Source organism: Leopardus geoffroyi, chromosome A3, assembly GCF_018350155.1.
Source record: "Leopardus geoffroyi isolate Oge1 chromosome A3, O.geoffroyi_Oge1_pat1.0, whole genome shotgun sequence".
NCBI classification, from domain to species: domain Eukaryota; kingdom Metazoa; phylum Chordata; class Mammalia; order Carnivora; family Felidae; genus Leopardus; species Leopardus geoffroyi.
The window spans coordinates 3,560,757-3,581,763 of NC_059336.1; the positions used below are offsets into that span (position 1 = coordinate 3,560,757).

Below are 21,007 nucleotides of genomic sequence, written 5' to 3' on the forward strand. Positions count from 1 at the left end.
CAGACGTGACCAAGTCGATACAACACAGAAGACTAGGTCCCCTATGTTAAATTTGACAACAGAAACGTGCAATCCCTCGGCATAGGGTGAAATATTTCCAACCGTCTACGAAGGAGGGGACCCCCTGGCAGGTGAAGGTGCCCAGGCAGGGACAGGAGACAGGGATCAGCAGGGACTCGGAGCCCAGACCGTCAGGAGGGTCCACTGCCCGTCTTCTGGCACAGAGTCAGCGTGGGCACTGCCCTAACTTTGTGACAAGATGTTTGCAGAATAAAAAACCAAACTCAGAGGATATCTTAGTGTGCATCACATCAAGATGAAAAACAATGAAAGTACTTTAAGGAATCCAGGCCCTAAGAAGACACTTTTTTGCAGAAAATGTTTTGAAAACTAAAGTCTGTGGACCAGTGAACTATCTGAGAAACGCCATCTGAGAAACGCTTCCGAAGGGGTTTGACTGCCCAGAACCACCGTTGACTCTAAGGAGCCTGAACAGCATTCCCTCTGCTGCCGAGGCAGTTTGTGGACACCGATGATCACACACCTGGGGACCCCCATGCGGGTGGAGCTGGCGGGGGTGGGGCAGGGGATCCCCAAGACAGAGTTGTGACTCCCAGGGCAGGCTTCCCATGACTGCGCTCCTCGGAGGTGTGGGCTTCCTTTCCCCTCCTGTCTCGCCCTGGTGCCACGTCCCCCTCCCTACACTTTCTGACACTGTCCACACCCTGCCCGTGACCTCTGCGGCCGTCAGAACTCCCACCCCAAAGTGCCAGGGAGACCTGCTTGAAACCCACAACGCAAAGAGAGAATCGAGCCATTTCCCTGAGATCTACAGGGCTAATTAAATAACCCTGAAAACAGGAATAGCTTTAATTATGCTGGGAGGCAAGCTTTTTTTTTTTTTTTTTCCTCTTAATTTTAAAAGGAGATGTTTCCGAGCAAATCAACTTTCCTCTAGGGTTTCCTTTCGCAGCCCAGTGGGACCTCACAGGGCCCCGGGGAGCGACAGCCTGCAGAGCTGGGTGCACCTGCCACGGACTCGCCCCCAAGAGGAGCCAGGGGTCACAGCTACTCACGTTTCAAGATATTTCTTCTCTCCAGTTCCTCCACGGCAGGTCTTTGGCTCAGCCGTCTGCGGAAAAACACTAGAATTACATTTTGCACCATGGTGGCCGGCTGCAGATTCCTCCCGGGCTCTGCCGGGGACAGGGGTGGCCGGCGCGCCCCCAAAGATGGTGAACCCAAAAGCTGGAGGGAGGGAGGGGACCTCTGGCAGCCGCCTCTTGCTGGCTCTGGAGTCGGATCCCCGCACAGGAGGGGGGTCACCGGCTGTCCCCGAGCTCCGGGGCCGACCCCCCGTGCCACCTTGGGACTTGAGAGCGCTGCCGGCCGGCGGGACGCTCCCCCGGAAGGGAGGAGGCCCCTCCTGCCCAGCCGAGCAGCGAGCAGCGGTGGCACCTGCTTCGGCCCCAAGCAGCCTCGCCAGCAGCCCGCGCAGGGGGAGTGACAGCGAGCGCCGCCTCCTGAGCCGCGCGGAGCCAGCCGCAGCCCGGGGAGGGGCACCCCCCCCCTCCCTGGTGGCCCCCCGGCGGCCTCCCCCTGCCCAGCCGTCCCCACCCGCGGGGCGCAGGACCGGCCTTTCAGGGGGATTCGCGTCGAAGGAGTCGGCGGTACAGCGAAAACCAAATACATACGGCAAATAAAAGGCTTGTCAGGAGCGGGAGTCATAATTAGCCGGAATGAGCGCCAAGCTCCAGTTCTCCCTGTAACTCCGGCGACGCTGTGCTTGGGTCCCAGCCAGGAGCCGCCCCGCTTCCGGACCCTCGCGCCACCCCAGGGCGACGACAGGGCTGAGCCTGCGAGCGCCCAGAATCTGGGGCCACGATACTTTGCCCCAGAGAGGATGCTGCCTCCAGAAATATCGGTCTCCTATTCACACTCCCTGTCCCGGCACAAAGCCGAGGGCGTCCCCAGGGCTCAGCTGCTCCCGCCTCCTGGGAACACCACAGGCGCGGGCTTTGTGTGCGCCCTTCCGGGGGCGGCCGCTTTGACATCTTGTCCTGATGTCTGGTGGGGACCGAACCCGCCCCTCCCCCCCAACAGCTCCCCATCTGCCCCGGGGAAGGGGAACCTGGCTCTCAGGCGGGGCTCCCTCACCGTCCCCCCGAAACCTCCCAAATGCCATTCGTTGGTCAGCAAAGGACAGTGGAGTATCTGCTCTGTGCCAGGCAGTTCCAGCCCCCAGACACAGTGGCAAACAAGCCTCCCCTGTCCTGGAAATCTCACAGTCTAAACGGGGAAGGCAGACAAACAGTAAAAAAAAAAAAAAAAAAAAAAAAAAAAAAGGACAAAAACCATTGCAGAGAGCCCTAGTGCCCTGGAGAAAATAAAAAGGGGCTGTGACAAATGAGTGACCAGGCAGGGGGAGGAGGAGTTTGGGGAGACCCATCTCCTCGGAGGCTCACCTGAAGAGGTGCCGGCCCTGGGAAGATCACACCCTCCAGCCTCAGTGTCCCCTAACTGCTCACACACTGGGCTTGAAGACGGTGGGGAGGGAGGGGGGGAAGTGATCATGGCAGGCTTCATGGAAGAGGAAACTTTTGGCAGAGCCATGGAGAATCTACAGGGGGCAGAGCCTGGTGCCTAGTGACTGCCGGCTGCTTAGCCAGGATGCCTGCAGGGACACCTGAGCGCTGAGGCTGAAGATTTCCTCAAACCTGAAAAGTATCTCAGATCTACACTGGCAACGTCCCCCCACCCCCGAGCCTTTTCTTGCTGGAGGACCGTCCGCTCTTCCAAAATGACAACCAAAACAGACTTTCCCAGAGGTGTGAGAACAGAATGAGCCAATGCACCGAGTGTGTGTTAAATGCCTGCTTGGTACATAGTAATCTCTCACGAAAACCCAGCCTGTGAGTCCTCAGTCATGGAATGAGTTCCCAGAAAGGCATTTCATCTGATTCCTAGTTCTCTAAAAAGGGTGGACAGCTCGTCACCGAAATCTAAGCCATCGGCCTGAGGGGTGAGGCAGGTCGGGTCCTACCACGCACTGCAGGGCTCCTCCCAGAGGTCACCGGGCTGAGCACACAGCTGGCCCCCGGGGTACCTCTCAGCGAGCAGGGGACAGCCCTCTGGGTGGACACAACTCCGCGGGTACAGTCGTGGGCACTAACCGACCCTCCCCCGCAGAGTCAGCCCAGGGCTGGAGCAGAGGACCCCAGCCCCTTCCCTGTGTGGGTCTTTCCAGGAGGCAGGAGCCCAATCACCGAGGACAGGTGCCCCTGGGGGCAGCGCTGCGTGTCCAGAGTTCCAATCCAGACCCAGCCCTACCCAGGAAGGCCAGCGGGCACCCGGGATCCCTCTTCATGAGACTGTGAACTTCTGCCTTCATCAGATGTTCTGTGCACACTCGTAACATGCCTGGCCCCTGGTGAGAAGTGAGACCCAGCCCTGCCCCCGGGGCCTGCAGGCTCCCTCGGGGGACAGACCCTCTGCCATCACACAGTACTAGGAGGAAGAACCGAAAGTGATATGAAAGCCGAGTGTAGGCGGGCTGATCTGGGCAGGGCCGGCTCCCTGGAAGGCGACCCCTGGGAGGAGAGCCAAAGTGTAAGTGGGGATTGCTAAGGGAGGAGGGGCGGAAAGAGCAGGTGCAAAGGTCCTGAGATCGGGAGGAATTCGGCAAGTGCCCTTTAGACTGAGTGGAGGCGTGTGAGCCTCTGTGGGGCAGGGAGCTGGGTGGGGCGCAGCCTGGCGTCTGCGGTGAGGAGTCCGAGAAGGCGGTTCGAGGCAGGCAGGGGTGGGGCAGGGGTGAAGGGACGCCAAGACTGGATCAGGCTTCAGAAGCACTCTCTGGACCCCTCCAGTTTGCCGTCCGAGAAAGGACAGGGCGGAACCAACCGCCAGGAGACGCAGGCCTTCCCGGGGCCAGGACCCCCTTCAGACGCTCAGGGCAGGTGCTGTGGACCCACACGTGGCCGAGGGCCCCGTAAAACGTTCAAGATGTGCGGAAGATGTTGGCCCTGGAGGAGGGGCGGTGCTACTCCAAGTTATTTAGTCTAACACCCGTTAGACTAAATACATAAGCCTCACCATTCCGTCCACTTCCTGCCTGGGCAGGATGGGGCTTCCGCTGTCCTGCAGCGACAACAGTCCCACGTGCCTCCCGACGGCAGGAGGCCGGACTATGCCCACTTGGCAGAGACGACCACGAAGGCTCAGAGAGGCAAACGTGATCAGGTCTGACGGCCCACGTAGACCCCAGGGCCCGGTACAGGTGGGCAAAAGCAGCGAGACCGAGGGGCAAAGGAGCGCACGGAGACCCCTCTCCCTCCGAGGTGTGTTCCGGCAGAGCCTGGGGGGGGTGGGGGGCGGGATGAGGCCGGACCATCTTCACTCGGGAGCCTCAGCCGCGAGGGGCTCTTGGAGGACCCGCAGACCCAGCCCTGGGCGGGGGGGGGGGGCCGAGGCCTCGGGGAGGGGTGCGGTGGGGTCCAGCTCCCGAAGGGTTTCCCCAGCTCCTCCTGGAGGCTGCTCCCTCTCCTGATCCAGAAACACAGCCCTGCCGGGAGGAGTGGTGCGCAGGGGCCGCTGGGGAAGCCACGGTCTATTTCTGACTCTTCCCGCTGAGAAAGCTGGGGTGTGGGGAGACTCTTCCCGCTAAGCTGGGGCGTGGGGCAGCACCAGGAAAAGAAACGCCGGGGTAGAGAGAGGCTCCCGCCCGTCTCCCCGCCTGGTCCCCACCTGGGCACACAGGAGAGGTGCGGATGCCAGCGCTGGGCCAGGCCCAGGGATGTGCTGGACGGGCCTTGGGGACTTGAACGGAGCATCCGGCCAGGGGCGGGGCGCCCGGGGGGCCTGTGCGCACCTGTGGGTCTGCGTCCTCGGGGGGCCCCCCACTCCCCCGGCACCAGCTCGTGCTCCTGGTCCCCAGGGCCCGCCTGCCCGTCCGCTGAATGGATCCGTGAACTTCTGCTCCGCACCGGACCCTGTGCCGAGAACACGGCAAACGGCGGAGCAGGGGCGAGACCGCCGAGCAGACGACAGGCCCAGAGGACGGGTGCGTGGCGGGGAGCAGACGCGGGCAGCTGGCCGACAGCGACGCCCGTGTGGGTCGTACGAGAATCAGGGACGCAGCAGCACTGTCCCCGCTCTTCAGGCTCTGCGGAAGGCGGTCCTGTTTCCATCCCCCCGGAACCGGCACCGAGTCTCAAGGGGAGCCTCAGTTCTGCCACCTGCTAACGCCCTCTCCCGCCCGAGCCTCCTGTCCCCGGCCCCACCTGCCCCTGTGACCCACGGGGTACTGAGGGGTGAGAACACAGAAGGCAAGGGGCTGGCACACACACGGGGTGTGTTGTTATTACTGGCTTCCGTATAGGTCACCTGGTCCCTCCCGGCCTCAGCCAAGGAGCTGCAATCTCTGTCCTGCCAGCAGCCTCCGTGCCGGCCAGGGTCCCCAGGAAACACTCGTCCATCAGACACTCACTGACCCCTTCCTCCACCAGACGCTCACTCGCTCCATCACATACTCACAGAGCTCTCTCCCTCAGACACTTACCCCTCCCTCCCCCATCAGACACTCACACAGACCTCCTTCCCTCACTCAGTCTCCTGTCGGACCCTCACTCACTCCTTCCTCCATCAGACACTCACTCACTGCTTCCTCCATCAGACACTCACACCTCCCTCCATCAGACACTCCCTCCCTCCCTCCCCCATCAGACACTCACACAGACCTCCTTCCATCACTCAGTCTCCTGTCGGACCCTCACTCACTCCTTCCTCCATCAGACACTCACACAGGGCTCCTGCCATCAGATGCTCAATCCCTCCCCCATCAGACACTCACACAGACCTCCTTCCATCACTCAGTCTCCTGTCGGACCCTCACTCACTCCTTCCTCCATCAGACACTCACACAGACTTCCTTCCCTCAGTCTCCAGTCGGACACTCCCTCGCTCCTTCCTCCATCAGACACTCACTCACACCTCCCTCCATCAGACGCTCACTCACACCTCCCTCCATCAGGCACTCACACAGGCCTCCTTCCCTCACTCAGTCTCCTGTCGGACCCTCACTCACTCCTTCCTCCATCAGACACTCACTCACTGCTTCCTCCATCGGACACTCACTCACACCTCCCTCCATCAGACACTCACACAGGCCTCCCTCCATCAGACACTCCCTCCCTCCTTCCCCCATCAGACACTCACACAGACCTCCTTCCCATCACTCAGTCTCCTGTCGGACCCTCACTCACTCCTTCCTCCATCAGACACTCAATCCCTCCCCCATCAGACACTCACACAGACTTCCTTCCCTCAGTCTCCAGTCGGACACTCACTCGCTCCTTCCTCCATCAGACACTCGCTCACGCCTCCCTCCATCAGACACTCACACAGGCCTCCCTCCATCAGACACTCAGCCCCTCCTCCATCAAACACTCCCTCCCTCCCTCCCCCATCAGACACTCACACAGACTTCCTTCCATCACTCAGCCTCCTGTCAGACACTCACTCCTTCCTCCGTCAGACACTCACACAGGCCTCCCGCCATCAGACACTCAAGGCCTCCCTCCATCACTCGCTCAGTCGCCTCCATCAGACACTCACTTACCCCCTCCTCCGTCGGATTCCTGGTACCCCCTCACATGGCCCCCGCCCCATCCCACTGCCCCGTGACCGTGGGCTCCGGAAGCCGACCTGGGCCAGCAGCGTGGACATGTCCACTGCTCTCCAGGGTCTGGGGTCTCCCTGCATTCGCCAGCCCCCTGCAGCCAGGCAGGGCTGCATGGCCGGTCCGGAGCAGTGACCGGGAGCAGGACAGAGGCTGTGTCTGGGCTGAGCCCTAGAAAAGCCGCGGGACCTTCCATAGGCTCCCTTCCCCTCCACGGCAACCTGGGCCTCGCCCCAGGTGGCAGAGCCTCCAACCTGAGCCGCATGGGCCAGCCTCGGTGAGAGGACAACTGCCCGGACGCTCACCCTGACCACGGTGGGCCGTGTGTGCGAGACATACGCCGTGCTGGGCGAGGCCGCTGAGGTTCGGGGTGTGACCGCAACACCGTCCCGCCTCGCCTACCCTCATACACGGGAGGCACGGCTTGGACACGGGCCGTGGCTGGCCGTGACGCTGGCCCTACACCCCCCCCCCCCCCCCGCCCCTGGGACACCTCCTCCCACCTCTGCCTGCAGCCAGGACCGGCCCGGAGCCTCCTCCAGCACCCGGCCGGGGGCAGGGAGCCCTGGAGCCCAGGCGGGCCCGAGGTGGGCAAGCACTCCTCTGCCTGACCCCGTCGGGGTGGGGGGACGGCCTGGCCCCCAGGCCCATCAGTGCTTCATGTCCAAATACAGCAAAGCAGCTGCATTTCGGGCTCACACGATCCTTTAAAAAATGAGAACATGAAGTGACATTAATCGACTGGACGTTTCACTTGTAAAAATCCATTTTCTGGCTTTCCTTGAAAACGCACAGCAATCGGCTACTTAGATGTGTGCCCCCCACCCCCAGGCACAGCGGGCACCCCGGTGGTTGGTAGACCCCACGGCTCGCCTCCCCGTGGCCTCACCCCCATCTCCTGGGCTGTCCGTTCGCCCTGCCTGCAGGGCCCGGCTCCAGAGCGAGCCGGGCCCTGGGTACCACCACCCGCTCCCTGTCCCGAGGACGCCCTTCCTGCCTCCCGGACACACCTGGGGGGAGGGTGACTTCTCAGCTCGGAGGCCCAGACAGCAGGTGCAGACCTGAGCTGAGGCCAGGAGTGGACGGGCCACCTGGCGAGCAGCCCGTGGGAGCATCTAGCCGCCCAGGAGCTACTCCGCACGCCAGCTCGATTCCGGAGGACCTGGGATCGGACACGGGAGCATCGCTGTGGCCGTGGGTCTGCCATTTGACACCCGTTTCTCCACGGTTGCTCTCCGGGGGACCCTCTCAACTAGGGGCACGCGGAGGCGAGCTCCCGACGCCTTGGGAAGGGGAGAGGAACCAGGTGACGGCGTGCTTTGTGCTAAAACTCAGGGACCAGAAGGAAACGGGGTCGCGGAGCACAGGGTGAGGGCTGCTTCCGTGCATAAAGCCCCCCTCGGACGGCATCACGACGTTCCACTTTTAAACAATAAAAGGTCACACGATAAACAGGCTGCAGCCGCCCCCCGGCTGGCCTGCCGTGTGTCAGTCACAGGCTCTGTGGCCCCGCGGGAAGGAGGATCCAGCTGAAGACCAGGCTGCCCGCCACGGGGCCAGACACGGCAGGACGTGGACCCCAGGCCCCAGCCAGCAGAGCAGGGGCACCTTCCGGTCCCAGGCCGGGGACAAGCGGCATCTCAGTAGCTGACAACACGGCCTCTTCTTCCAGACACTGGGCACTGGGGGTCCTGGTGGGCGAGGGGCTGGGCTGGCTGGCGTGAGTGCTCGCAGGCTCTGAGCCTCCCCGCCCGGGCGACTCCAGGAAAACGGCCATCGTCTCCTGGAGGGACCAAAGCTGTGGCCACCAGGCCTCTCCTCCTTCCGGACCGGTCAGCGGTCCTGCCCAGACCCCGAGCCCAGGGCCCCAGGAGAAGGGGTCACGATGGGGACCAGAGCCCGCTCGGCGGCCGGGAGGGAGGCTGGTGAGGAGGGTACAGGTGCCGCCTGCGTGCCCACCCCCAGGCCGTGCTCCAGGCGGTTCTGTGCACGGGCCACCCGGCCAGCTGCTGGTGGGGGATTCGTGCGAGGGTCCGGTCGTAGTGCCCAGCCGGTGCCCGGGAACCCCGACTCAGCGACCTGTGCTCACCTCACCACCTCTCATCTGCAGGGAAACTGAGCCACAGGATCTGCCAGGGAAACTGAGTCACAAGAGTCGCAAACTCCAGGTCACCCTGACCCCCGACCATAGTGTCACCATCACCGCGCCCTATAGGTCTTTTCACCTGCAGCCTCCCCTCGAGGCCAGCCGCCGACCGGGCCCTCGGGCAGACGTGGAGACTTGGCTGCCACAGCCCTGCCCGTCCCCGAGGCCCGGGACTCCCCCAGCCCCTCCCTGGCCCTAGACGCTGTCACCCACTTCTGAGTACCCCTTGCTTTCTAGCAAGGGTTTTTCTAAACCACAGAACCCCCAAACCGAGGTCCTCATGAAACTGCTAACGAGAAGCCAGGGGAGCCTCCGAAACCGTGTTCTGCGGCACCAAGCCGTCCCTCACACCGTGTGCCTGCCTGGTTCACCGAGTCAGCAGCTCCTTTCCTGCAGAGCAAGGAGCACCGGGAAGGAGCACCCGGAAAGGGTGCTCAGAGCCCGAGCCCTCGTGTCTCACTGTGCGACCTGCTCAGTCCCTTGAGCCCGGGCCTCCCTTTCCTCACCTGCCCTGTGGCTTCATGTCAGGGCCCCAGCCGCACACTGGGCTTATCCTGCACTTCTCGGCCCGGCCCAGCTTGCCCTCCCCTGCGATGGCCCCCCGTGCCCCGTGTCACCTTAGGTCTGGGACTTGCACACCTGGGGCACCTTCGCCAGGGCTCACCCCAGCGTCCCCGCTTCCCTTCCAAGACTCCCAGCCCCTGACGGTACATCCGAGTTGACTCAGTCCTGCCTAGAAAAGTGTTCTCGGGATGCGGCATCTGCTATCAAGGTGAAGGGCACCGTCTCAGCCCAAAAGTCATTCCAGACCTTCAGTCCCGAGCTGCCACCTGGCCACTATGTGACACGGGCAGGTGCCCAGGCCTTCATCTCCCCCCAAAATAGGAGGCTGGTGACACCCGCCCCCCGGGGCCGCTGCCTGGTGCCCGGTGCCCGGCACACAGCAGGCCCAGGGCTGTGGCGGCCGCTGAACCGTCCCCGCACTGCTCTCGGGCTGCAGGGAACCGGACCGGCAAAGGGACGCCCGGCTGGGCAGGGGAGGGGGGGCAGGGGTCAGAAGCAGGTGCTCCAGCGGCCCCCTCTGTGCCCGAGCCCCAAACCCCCACTACACCCACGGCTGAGGTCCTGAGGAATGACTGAAGTCACCCAGGCGTCAGGCGAGAACGGAGAGCAGATTCCTTCCAAGAGACAGAAGCGCAGCTGCACAGCCGACATCCCCACGCCCACGGGCCGCCAGGCTGTTTCCCGCGCTCCTTCCCAGGAACACCCATCCCGCTGCTGCGCCAGCCTCCAGTCAGCAAGCCACGCTGCGTCCCCGCCTGGGACGGGATTCCCCCCTCCCCCCCACCCCCGGCGCGTCTCCACCGCCATTCAGCGGGGACTCCTCCTGCCACACGCAGGCCCGCGCTGGGGAGCCCCACGGCGGTGCTGTTGGGGCAGCAGAACCCCAGGGCCTTGTGGGCCAGCCTGAGAGGGGGGCGGGGAGGACCCTAAGACCAGGCCACAGAAAGAGCAGGGACAGGCTGCAGGCTCTGAGGAGGGGCCTTCCACGTTGGGGAAGAGCAGCCCCCCAAACTTGAGCCCCCTTTATCCTCGCAGTCACCCCACATTGGTTCTATCCCTCACCGTCTGTGCTGAGAACTGGGCCCATCCACGGCTGTCTCCTATACCAGGAGACAGGAACCCGAGGCCCGGTTCTGACACAGCAGCGGGGTGGCCCGGGGTCAGCTACTGGCCAAGCCTGTAAAGGACGTGCCCACGGCTCCCCCACCTGCTGTACACGCTGGGGACACGGAGGCCGTGCGCGCAAACCCAGGACAACGCGTGGAGTGGCCTTTTAGGGACCCGAGACTCCCGGGGGAGGTGGGGGGGTGCTTCGTCCATCCGGCCTCTTCCCTCCCCCTTATTTCCTGCGGCTGCTGCCACCTCCCCAGCACCCGGCACAGTGCCGGCCACTCAGCCAGGGGTCCCGGGACACCCTAAGCCTCCCGGGGGGCACTGGGCTGCAGCTGTGGGGAAAACCATCATCCCTCACCCAGATCCTGCTGCAGTAACACCGAGGGACCACCAGTCGCTGGGTTACCGCAGAAGGGCGGAGAGCCAAAGGGGAGGAAATTCAGTGTTGGCCGGAGTGTAGACGAAGAGTCGCCCCCCATTGGTGGGACCATCGGTGCCGTCTGCCAAGATTATAAATGCCCGTATGCTTTGACCCAACGGTCCCAGTTCAAGGCTGATGTGTTCAGAAGTGCCCTTACGGGCACAGACGCATTAGAGCAAAATGCAGGGAGAGCCTTTATGCCCATTTAGGGCCTGGACAAAGAGAGCAGCCGGCCGGCAACAACCCTGTGCAGACATGGGTAAAGTACGGGCCGCGTCTACCCTGGCCTTTCTTGGAAGGGTCGCCCAGCCGGACTCCGGAAAGAACGGACAGAAAAGCGGGTGCAAAAAACACAAAATCGCGTTGTGGTTGAAGAGTCTGGGTTCCAGGCCCGGCCCCGGCTGGGATTCTAACATCTCCACCGATCAGCTGCGCGACCTCCCACCTGCTCACCGACGTCTCACTGCCTTTGGCTCTGTGACAGTCAGAGGTGTCCATCTGACAGGGTGACAGGCCCAGGTGTTCGCTCACTCATCCAGGTGCTGTGGTGGAGGTACTTAGGAGATGCGAACGATGCCCACTATCAGGTGACTTCACGTAAGGGAGACTGTCCTAGGTGCTCTGGGTGGGCCTGGCCCAATCAGTTGAAAGGTTTTAGGAGCTGGGCTCAGGCTGTCTGGTGAAGAAGCAATTCTGCCTGTGGAGAGCGGCCTCTGCCTACGCCTGAGGGTTCCGGCCCTTCCCAACAGCCGTGTCACGGATTCCAGACCTGCCTCGCCAACACCCGCACCTGCAATAAATCCCTTATTGCAGATGAGGGATTGCAATAAATCCCTTTACTGCAATAAATCCCAGATCCTGTTGGGTCCTTGTCTATATGAGGATGACAGTACTATGGGGGAGGCTCTGTCCAGTATCCCCACTCCCCGACTCCGGGTGAATCACCGTCCCCATCCTGGAAAACCAGGACCCGATGACCACACTCAGTCCGTAGCCCCCGCCCATCGCTGTCTGTCCTCAACAGCGAGCTCTGTGCCCGTAAGAAACTGGCTCCTCTGTCCCCAAACCTATGTGCCAGGTGTACTTAGTTTTATAATTAGGTAATTTAATCCAATTTTATGCACATTGATGACATGACTTACTACGGGTGTAAAAGGAAAACGTTATTTCCAGGAGAACAGGGTTGAACGCTTAGAGTCGGCAAAGGCAGGATGCTAAAAAGCCTGCTGTTGGCTAGCGTGGGAGAGAGTGCGAAGATGGGGACGGAATCAAACACTCAGGAAGGATCCTGCACTCAGATCCTTCCGAGCACCTCTGAATCCTCAGCGCTCCTCTGGGAAATCGACCCTAGAAATCGTACAAGGTGCGTCCCACGCTTGTGTCACAGAAGAACTCCAATGTCGGTCCTTCCTCAGCGGAATGTTCTGGACTCCGCCTCAGAAAGATGGCCAAGTTAAGTGTGCGCCTGTGTGACTCAGGGGACACTAAAGCACTTGGAGCAACACCAGGTCGTGTCGGTCCTTTCTCCTAAACGGCTTTTTGGTTCATCGCCAGCGTCTCTCTCTGTCCAGTCTCCTTCGTGGGCCTGGGGGCTGAAGGCGGGGCTGGCACAGGGCAGGGGCCCGGCGGGGCCACAGGAAACGGGCCCATCCCCGAGAGCAGAACACCAAGGCGGACTGAAACGAGAGCTCCACTCGAAGCCGTCCTTGATGGGACGCTACCACCCTACACGCCGGATGACTTCTACGGGACACGGAACTTCGTCACGACCGTGTGGAGCGGCTGGCCCTCGCAGCCCAGAGCGGGGGAAGCTGGTAACCGCGGGGCAGGGGAGGGGGACACAGGAGGACCCGCACAGCAGCGCCCCTGCACCTGGCCTGCGAGGGGCACTTCCTGTGTCCCACAACCACACGCTGTGTCCCTGCAGCTGTCACACACCGGCTCGGCTCACCTCCCTCCCCCGCTGTCCCTCGTCCCGAAGGCAGTGCCTCCACCCTTCCTCTGTCCCCAGCGCTCAGCGCAGAGGGCGGCACACAGAGGTCGCTCAGGAAGCCTCTGTCCTTGAGCTGAGATGTCGTGGGAGGGGGTCTCCCTGGGGAAGGACAACAGTATCTGTCCATGTCACCCCAGCTTCCTGCCAGCCCCCCAGATCGCCTCAGCCCAGTGCTGGACTGTGCGCGGGGCGCCGATAAACTAACAGGTGTCAATCTCCTGAGCCCAGGGGCTCCACGCAGACTCCTTGGACCAGACTGCATTGGAAACCGCCGGTCCCTAAGGCAGACTGTTTTCATTCACTCGCCCGTGTTTGCTCGTTCCTTCCCCCTCTCTCTTCGGTCTGTCCACACAACAAAATTAACTTGAACACCCACAGGAGCACAGGCTGCTAGTTTCCTGCCCAATCTCCATTCTCCCTTCCGACGAAGCATCAGAAAGCGGATTCTGCTGAAGACAACCTCTTTTTCAGCTCAACATCACCACATGGAGGGGTTCCAACCTTTAAAGGTGTGCTGAGGAGCCTCTGGGAGCCTTTGCAGCTTGGATATGTGTACCTCTGGGACTTAAATATGATGTCCGGTGCTCCTGCAGCCATCTTAGACCACAGAGGATAAATGCCAGTGTGAGCATAACTGAGCACCTGCAATAAACCCCTTATTGGTCTCCTGCTGGGTCTGTTGCCAGTGGAACAAGTGACCGTGGAACAAGCATGACAGACCTGATGGTCTGCAATTATTCCACGAAGCAGAGAGCCTCCAGGCCCGGTGTTCAGAGCCAGCCTGCCTGGGTCAGATCTTAGCTCCATGGCATCCTACTTGTGTTACTCTGAACACCTCCCTACCCTCTCTGAGCCACCATTCCCTTAGCCATAAAATACAACTGACAGAGTACTTATGTCTTGGGCTTCAGTGAATACAGGCAAAGCACAGTCCGCGGCACATAACACAAGTTAATGAACGTTACAAGCCACCCGATTCTAGGCAAAGCAGGGCAGAGTTTTGCAGTCTCCGTGAATGCCTTACACACCCATTTCACAGGCGCAGACGAGTAGTGTGATTCGCCTGTGCTCAGTCTGCAAGTCCCAGCCAGGGGACCTTTCAACCACCAGACCACCTGCTCTCCTGGTTTGGGATTCGTGTTTTATTAATCCGGAGGGGAGGGTGGGCGGGGGGTGGACGTCGTTTTGCATTTGCTTACAAAACCTACTGTAGTTTCCTTGACAGATTCCCAGGCAACCCAGGAAAACAACAAGCAGCTGGCCCCGGGGCTGACTCAAGGCCATGGGCTCACCACACCGTGGTCCAAACAAGGGAGCCTGGGCCCCGCCTGCAGGGACCGCTGAGCCCCACACACCCGTGACCCCTGCAGACCATGAGCTCCTCCCAAAGACTAAGACTGATAGTTATGTTCCCTGAGGATCAGAGGGGCCCAACTCTCCCCGATTTGGAAGCGTAGCATCTCAGTCTAAAAGCAGAATGTCAAGGCCCACGCTTTCCAGGCACGGCTTTGACTGGATCATACCGGCCTTGCCTGCTCCCCAGGCCTGGCAGGACCACCCGACACGCTCCACCCCCACCCAGGGCAGAGGGTCAACATCCCACAGTCTGCTCACAGCCCTGCCTCTCCAGTTCCTTTTCCATTTTTGCAACAGACCCGAGAAAGTGCCCTCGTAGATGCAGGCATTTCTCCTGACTTTGGGGGCCATGTAACACTGGCAACAGGTCCCTAACCACAGCGGGAGGGGCCGGCAGGCGCTGTCAGGATGGCACCCGAGAGGGCTGAGCAGGACAGAGTAGACCTGACCTCATCGTATCTTGAGTTTCGAAACAGAGAGAGAAGGAAAGTCCCCGGAATGCGCCGGAGCCCCCGGCAGGGGTGGGGCTGGGAAGCAAGTCAGGTAAATCGGCCTCACCACCAAGGAAAAGAAAAGCAGAGAAACCGCTCAACAGAGTCTTTGTTCCTAGGATCTCAAAATCTAAAGACAGTCATAGAGCTGGCCCCACACACCCCAGCCGAGGGGAGCAGAGAGCATCATCCAACCAGGGACGCTGCCCGCGACAGTGACCTGAGCCAGGCAGGCACGTAGGGTCTGTGATGTCCCGGCCCCGCCCCACCGCTTCCCGGCCTCCCTTTTGCTGCAGGCAGGGGTCAGCGTGAGGCTCCTGACCCGGCCTCAGATGTGCACTTCCATCCCCTGAAAGGTGGAGCCCCTGGACACCAAGGGGCTGAGAGCCAACGTTCCCTAAGTGCTTTCTATGCAGCAGACAGGACACGTCAGTGACCATGATGAAGACAGTGAGAAAGATCCTGGGAAAGATGATCGAGTCCAGTGAAGACAAAGCTGAAGGAGACCATGACACTAACACTTGGTGACGTCCAGGCCGGGCCTTTACAAGCAGCCACCCTCCAGCCTTGTGACCATAATCACTGTGCATCCAGTGCCCCCGTGGTGCAGGGACCGTCCTGGGGATCAGGCTAACGGCAGGGCTGCTTCTGGCAGGTAATGGAAATGGTCTGACGTTGATGCCGGGGAACACACAACGCTATGAACACACAAAACCCACTGAATTGCACACTTTGAAAGCGTGCGTTGATCGGTACAGAGATTATAACTCAATAAACTGTTGAGATAAAATGCCAACTCCCCATTCTCATGGAACTCTGTTTTTCCCTGGGTGCTTCCTCCCCACCAGGCACTCGTAAGCATTTTAGGGGTCCCGTCTTACGGCATCCGTTCTGCGGTCCCGCGAGACGGACTCCTCTGTAATCACCCCCATTTTACAGAAGAGCAAAGGGAGGTGTGTGTCAGGGGGGTGGCCGCCCGCGGTCGCACAGCTGGAAAACAGGGCCGGGACAGGAACCAAGGAGTTCTGGCCACAGCTCATGCCTTCACATCGCAAGGGGATGCTGCCCTCCATCGAGGTGAGCCGAGGGTCAGACCCCAGGTCTTTGAGTCGCTGCTTGTTGCAGAAGAAGTGAATTCCATAGACCTTGCATGGGGCATCGGCGGTTACACCTGTGGGTTTTGATGCTTCTGCCGTTGACAGCCAGTGTAGATCCTGGTGCATTATTTCCCTACGCAGTCAAAAATCCCCTAATCTCAGGGGCTCCTGGGGGCCTCGGTCAGTTAAGTGTCTGACTTTGGCTCAGGTCATGATCTCATGGTTCACAAGTTCAAGCCCTGCGTCGGGCCCTGTGCTGACAGCTCAGAGCCTGGAGCCTGCTTTGGATTCTGTCTCTCTCGCTCGCTCTCCCTCTCTCTGCCCCTCCCCCATTCATGCTCTCTCTCTCTCTCAAAAATAAACAAACATTAAAAAATTTTCTAGGGGCGCCTGGGTGGCGCAGTCGGTTAAGCGTCCGACTTCAGCCAGGTCACGATCTCGCGGTCCGTGAGTTCGAGCCCCGCGTCGGGCTCTGGGCTGACGGCTCGGAGCCTGGAGCCTGTTTCCGATTCTGTGTCTCCCTCTCTCTCTGCCCTCCCCCCCCCGTTCATGCTCTGTCTCTCTCTGTCCCAAAAATAAATAAACGTTGAAAAAAAAATTAAAAAAAAAATTTTCTTTGATCCTCTAATCTCAGAACAAGAATGAGCTTCTCATAAAACAAGCACATAAGGGACTTTATAGCAGAGGTGCAAATAGGTGGCCCCCAGGCCAAATATGGCCCGCAAATGTGTTTCATGGGGTCCACACTTTCCTGTTTTTAAAATGCTGAATAGACTCCCAACATTTAATGGACGGAAGTTTCGCATAAACATTTCCGGTTTCTCTCGAGAGATCCCACCGCACTGGTCTGGCGTTCCAGAGGGGACACACACGCTTGGCTGGACAGCGGCTGCCCCCTCGGCAAGGACACACACTTCCCGCCTGCCACAGGTCCAGCCTGGCCCAAGTCCCTACAGAGCCCCTGGGATGTGACATCTACTCCGTGAAATCAGCTGTGGAGACAGTCTGACTCCCCCTCTGGAGAGTCACAGGTTAAGGTGAGTCTTTGTCCCTGCAGGGAAACTCCACTTCCTCCTGAAAATGCTCAGGAAGCTTTTGGAGCAGCCCTGCTGTCCACCAGCTTTCCGGTGATGGTGAGGGGGGGCCTTGGGGTACTCCCACCACGGGGCCTGAGGCCCTGCAGCCCAGGTGAGGCCCGGCCTGGCCAGCTGGCCACAGAGCGGCTGTGCAACGGGATGTGAGTCCCTGGCCAGGACATACCCCCCGGACAGAACCAAACTCCACGTTGAGGAACGCCCTCTGTGGACCCGAAGGTTCACACCACTCACAGATGTGCTTCGCAATATGTTGGTTATATATCAAGCTGGTGAAAGGAATCGTTGCTTCAAGTTACCTGAAGACCCTACTACTTAAAGCAAATCATTCATTCAATACATATTTACTTTGTGGAATTGAATTGTACTGACTTGCATTCTATCCACGGAGCCGGGTCCACCTTGATGTCCATTCACCCAACCATCCATCCACCCAACCATCTATCCATCCACCCCAACCATCCATCTGTCCCAACCATCTGTCCACCCCAACCATCCATCCGTCCATCCCAACCATCCATCCATCCCAACCATCCATCCACCCCAACCATCCATCCCAACCATCCATCATCTACCCGCCCACATAACTATGCAACCACTTAACTGTCCAGCCATCTCTCCATCTGTCTACCCACCCACCCATGTAACTATGTGACTATCCAAATCCCTCATCTAGCCATCCAGCTACCCATCCATTCAGCAGCTGCTATCTGAGAGCCTGTTATGTTCCAGGCACTATGGTAGGCACTGAGGTCAAGGCTTCGAAGAAGTAGGGTCCTCCCTTTCCCTGCCTCGTGGAGAATCATGAACAATTCAGCGGTTCTGAACCAGGGATGGCTGGTGGGCATCTTTCAGGGTGCTGTGATGGGGCTACAGACCATGGGTGCTGAGGGAGAGGACTCAGCTGGGCAGGCTAAGCTCAGGCCCTCACTCACCACTCACTGACTACTAACAACTTTAAGCCTTGGTGTCCTCACATGCAAAATGCAGCTTGTGATATCTATCACCTGGGGATTAGCTGCCATGACGTCACAAGGTCCCAAGCCCATGTGGACTGCGCCAGACAGGCAGTGGCTACGAAAGTAAAATTCCAGAAATGTTTATAAACTTTAAACATAAGTGTTTACATTTTATGCATAAAGCTTTCATCAAATTTTAAACCCATGACCTCAAAGGTTAATCATCATGGGCATGATCCCCCATTTTGCAAATTGGGGATTCATGGTGAAAAGGAAAGCCCATGATAGGTCCAAATTCATGCTCCACACCACAGCTGCATTTCTTTTTGAAGATGCCCAGCTGTTCATTTTTTGCTCATGAGTTATCTTGGGCACAATGAGTTCTTTGTGATTCTATTCATCCACCTTCTTCCTGCCATTCTCTGAAAACCCCTTTGGAAACTGACCCACCGGCAGCTTCTGGGACCGAGCCCATGAACGTGCTCTTGTGCATCAGGGAGCTGAGCGCACCCTGTGAGGAGTCTCACCAAGCAGTCAAGCTGGTGCCGGGAGAGCATTCTACGCTCTCCTCGTGGAAGGCTGCTGCCACTCAGGAGCGGTCCTCAAACCAACACCTCTCCTGGCTCTGAGTCCCAGGTCACCCCTGATGGGTCAGGAGAGCCCAGGCCCCACCCTCCTCGGCATCTGAGGATGACTGAAGCCTTCCCCCTTGCCCATCTTATCCAAACAGAAACACTCAGCTCCTAATATGCCCAACCCCAAATCCCAAATTATTCAACAAGGGCCAAGAGCTGGAGCCCTGAAAGCACTTAGAACAAACAAAAGGGATTCCAAATCCTCTCTGTTTTCCTTTGATTGCTTTTAATGCTGCCCCATTTCCAGGAGATGGAGAGGCTTATCAACCCTGAGCACAGTGACTTGTTCTGTCCCTGGAGGCCACTGAAAAGCCACTGACCACTCGATCTCTGTGAAAGGAGCATGAAGTCAGAGGGACGACAGCGTGGTAGGAAATGAACCGACATTAACAGGAAACACCCTGTGAAACACCACACCTGTCTCCCAGTGCCCTTGGTCCATCAGTTCAAAAACCGCCAGCAGAGGCTCCCACGTGGTCTGCACACTCCTTATTTATTTATTTATTTATTTATTTTGAGAGAGAGAGAGAGAGAGAGAGAGAGAGAAAGGAAAGAAGCAGAGGGAGAGGGAGAGAGAATCCCAAACAGGCTCCATGCTATCGGCACAGAACGCGACGTGGGACTTGAACCCACGAACTGTGACATCATGACCTGAGCCAAAGTCAAGAGTAGGACACTCAACCGACTGAGTCACCCAGGCGCCCCAACCACACACCCCTTCTGCAAGCCCCCCCACCCCCGCACTCACGGATTAACTGCAGCTGAATGTGAAAGGGACCACCCCCCCACTCTGCCCAAACCCGGACACAGAACCTCCCTCACACATCCCCCTTCCTCCTTCCTGTGTCCCCTCCCCCGGGGTAGAGCATCCCAACCCACCCGGCAGGGGAGCTCCTCAAGCTCTCACCACCTACCCCAGGCCTGTACCCCCCCAAGTCCAACCCCCCAGCCCCATCGCCCACATGACAGTGTCCACCTCCCCGGCCAGAGGCACTGCCCCATCCTGCTCCTCAGCCCCCCTCGTGTTAGCAGAGTGGTCTTTCTCAAGACACCCCTCATCCCGCCGTGCCCCTCCTTGTGATCCTTCAGGCATCCCTGTTCGCCACTTAGCACCAACTTATCGAGCGCCTACTGAATGCATCGGGGACACATCAGTGACGAGACAGAACCCAGCGTCCTGTGGGAAGACTGACCCTGAAGAGGCAAACCAAGATAAGAGCTCATTTCGGGCAGCACTGCAATGAAGAAAAAACCACAGAACGATGTCACGGGGGAGTCGGGGGGCGGGGGTGGTCACAGCAGGTAACCTCCCAGGAGGTGAGAAGCTGTGGCCGGGAGGAGCAGAGGCAATCACGTGTGGATCGGGAGCGCGCAAGGCCCACACCCGGCACCGCTGGGCCCTCTGGCCTTGTGCCCGTCATGCCCCGCACAGCCCCACCCCACGTTGGCCACAGCCCCGCCCCCTACCCCTTACAGCCCCGCCCCAAGCTCCCCACAGCCACGCCCATTCAGTATTTGGTACTTTTTTTTACTTCTGCTCGCAGCCTAGGACACGTGACACTCCTGCCCGCACGCGAAAGGACACCTACGGATCCTTTAGCTCTGCGCTGGGAACAAACCACGCTCTGACACCCTCACCCATCCCTGCCTCCTCCTCTCCCTCCCAGGCCCTGAGCCTCTGTGGCTGGTGTAGACATCTGCTTTTGAGTGTCTTTTCAAAAAAAAATTTTTTTTACATTTATTTAATTTTGATAGAGACAGAGCACAAGTGGGAGAGGGGCAGCGAGAGGGAGACACGGAATCTGAAACAGGCTCCAGGCTCCAAGCTGACAGCACGGAGCCCGATGCGGGGCTCAAACTCACAAACCCAGAGATCATGACCCGAGCCGAAGTCCGACGCTTAACCGACTGAACCACCCAGGCGCCCCAGCCATAGTTAGGGCCCCCAGGCGGTTCTGCACGTCGCAGGAAGCTGGCGTTTCTGTACCCGGGGGTGGGCGCCCCGCACATGTCCCAAGGCATTTGGTGTAGCTAGAAAGACAAGGCCCGTCTTCCTGCGGTCCCAACTTCCCCCTGTAAGTGATTTAAACCCTCACCTTCTAACCTCAGCAACCTCGGATCAACTGCAAATTTTCTGAGAATTTGTAAGGACACAGCATTAACTTATTATGAGGGCAACATACCCCGCTGGCCGTGGCCAGGCCCTGGTCTGGGGGCATGATGTCCGCACACATGCTCAGTGACAGCTGCAAGGTGGGACCCGGCGTGATGTTCTAAGGACCAATGCAGAGACACGTGCACAACGTCTCAGGCCACACGGGACACAGAGCGAAGTCCCAGGGCTGCTGACACTGGAGCAGGCCCACTCAGCCCGGCCGAGATGGCTGTTAACAGCTTCATTAGTACGACACCTACCAGAAGCTGGACCGTATCCCAAGTCATTAGCCTCCTACACTGTGTGC

The 21,007-nt window shown here is 59.5% G+C and overlaps 1 protein-coding gene across 5 annotated transcripts in view; it reads right to left on the reverse strand.

The window, feature by feature from the left end:
- Nucleotides 1-21,007, reverse strand: part of PHACTR3 (phosphatase and actin regulator 3) — a 214,912-nt gene that overhangs the window by 9,916 nt on the left and 183,989 nt on the right. For all 5 annotated transcript variants that reach the window (XM_045444072.1, XM_045444073.1, XM_045444070.1 and 2 more), the window contains one exon: nucleotides 1,077-1,132. In XM_045444072.1, the coding sequence (XP_045300028.1) occupies nucleotides 1,077-1,132 (56 nt within the window). The remainder of the gene's footprint in view (nucleotides 1-1,076; nucleotides 1,133-21,007) is intronic.